This window comes from Colletotrichum phormii (genome assembly GCF_030913505.1).
Source record: "Colletotrichum phormii strain CBS 102054 chromosome Unknown BDP81scaffold_5, whole genome shotgun sequence".
NCBI classification, from domain to species: Eukaryota; Fungi; Ascomycota; class Sordariomycetes; order Glomerellales; family Glomerellaceae; genus Colletotrichum; species Colletotrichum phormii.
Window position 1 is genome coordinate 677542 of NW_026851447.1, and position 2179 is coordinate 679720.

The 2179-nt window shown below is 54.7% G+C and overlaps 1 protein-coding gene across 1 annotated transcript; it reads right to left on the bottom strand.

Moving 5' to 3' along the window:
- Positions 1–783: 783 nt before the first annotated feature.
- BDP81DRAFT_313310 (CAP-Gly domain-containing protein) lies at positions 784–1781 on the bottom strand (the record flags this gene model as incomplete). The annotated part of the gene is made up of 2 exons (XM_060583881.1): positions 784–1272; positions 1548–1781. 2 exons carry the CDS (start codon positions 1779–1781, stop codon positions 784–786), a joined length of 723 nt encoding a protein of 240 aa, XP_060448090.1.
- Between the last annotated feature and the right edge of the window lie 398 nt (positions 1782–2179).

Sequence of the window (2179 nt, forward strand, 5' to 3'; positions counted from 1 at the left end):
TCTTGCCTGTCCCGCGCTAGATTCTGTAGCAAGCGCTGGTATAACAGAAGATCGACTAGCTCGCAAGGCCGTTTAGAATCATCCGACCAAGATGACCGTTGGGCCTGATATGGATAGTGTTCAAGAGCCATCTGGTTTCGAATGCTAATACCAGGCCAAAAAGCATTGTGCGCAAAGACGTGGCTCGGGAAGCAGCCGGTCACAGAAAATTAGGCGTTCTCATGCCGCCGGGTCCGACTCGGAGACTTCCTCACCGTGGAAGACGCCATTCGATGGTTATAGCAAGCCAGGTTCGGATTTTCAAAGACAGGAAACGAACTCATCCACGAGGCGGGTTCATCTGAAGATGTGCCGAAAGGAGGAGAAAGCAACGAGGTGTCGAGAAATGCGATGGACTTGGACACCGTCCGATATTGATGATACAGATTGGGTCTGGTCCTTGACGACACCGCCGAGCCACCGGTTTCGCACACAGGGCATTCATTCTACTCGAAAGAGGAAAAAGCATCGAAACTTCCTATTACTGCATCGACCCCCCACTGATGAGTTTGCTGATCAGTCCAAGACCTCATCTCTCCGTCGAAAGAAAATGGGCCCATCTCCACCAGCCGCTCGTGAAACCTTGACGCGCGAGTTCGTCCCATTTGCGTATCCGGACTTGAGCTGGGGAATGCTGCACAGAAGAAACGGGGTTTGTCTGCAAGTAGCCACGCGACCATCTGAATGGGTGACAAGAACTCCAAAGCGCGGCAAAGATGACGCCGAGATGGCGCTTCGCTTCTGTCAGATCTCTTCCATGTCTTCCAGGTCGTCCAGGACCGGCCAGTCGCCAACTTCTACCCGCTCGGGCCTCACAAAGACTCCATGCTTCAAAGTCGATTCCTCGCCCCAATACCGCGTTCCGGCAATGCTGCCGTCGTTCTTGCCAACGGGTTCATCAAGATGAACTCCGATCCAAGGACCCAGACCGCCAGGGATTTCCTTGACATCACCAACATACCGGACAGTTCCTCTCCGAGAATCTTCTCCGCCCACACGGCATCGCTTACCAACTTGGATGCCCTTTTGTTCGATTTCTTGCTGCAGAGCATCAATCTTGGCCTGCTCGTGGCTTGGCGCCTCGGGGTCGAAGCGACCAAGCTTCTGGGCTTTCTTCCAGGCCAGCACAGAGTCGGACTTTTTGGCGTACTCCTCCTCTGGCATAACGTACTTCTCAACTGCCGAAGTATCGATGAAATTCGGGCGAGCTCCCGCTGGCCGAGTGTCAACCACCTAGATATGGAACGATCAGTCACAGGGTTTCTGGAAACGAGCACGGATAGCTGTTTGCATCGAGCTGTAAGTCCCACTGCCAGAGACTGCGAGGCTCACGTGCCGTAAGACTATCAGAGGCTGAGGTCATTATCTCAGTGATAACAGGTGCAGACCAGCCTCATGGGTCCGTCCGGCTGTGGCACGTTGTGACCATGAAAAAGAGAAGCATGCTCGAAAGTCGACCGAGACGATGAGCTGCGTGGCATGTTTAGACGGGTATGGGGGTTACTTACATGCAGCTCGGCATATGGTGCCAGGGGGAAAGCTGTCAAGTATGCGCTGTCCTCATCGGATGCTTCAATCGGAACAGTGGCCGAGGCTGTTTTGAGGCTGATTCTCTGGGACGAGGGCGGGATACCGGTAATGGGTTCCAGCTTGGACCTCAGCTGGGTGATGGTCCATGATGGGGTGATGCGGCGCTCTGACGAGGAGTTGTCGGAAATGACATGCAGAGGAACATCGGCCATGGCGGGCGACTTGGGCTGCTTTCTGGGGCCGAATGGAAAGGAATCCGGGCTAGACTACGAGGAACACGTGGGGCCTCGTCGAGCTTGTTGGGTATATGGCGTTCTGCGGAGGTAAGGTAGACGAGGGAGTTTTTGGTCGGAAGACGTTGACGAGCGGCGAAAGGACAATGACCGCAGGGTTCTGGAACCGAATAGATTAGGTACCAACCGGGCAATTTCCTCTTGGTCGAGGAGGGGGCTGCACAGTAGGGCTGGATGGGAACGAACCCGTTAGATGCAAGTCAGATGCACGACCCAGTGGCTCTTGGGTTGCTGAGTATCGGCGTACCTAGTAGCGGGGTGAACGGGCGTGCACGATAGAGTAGTGCGTCGGTAGACTGCCCGGTGACGTTAATTGA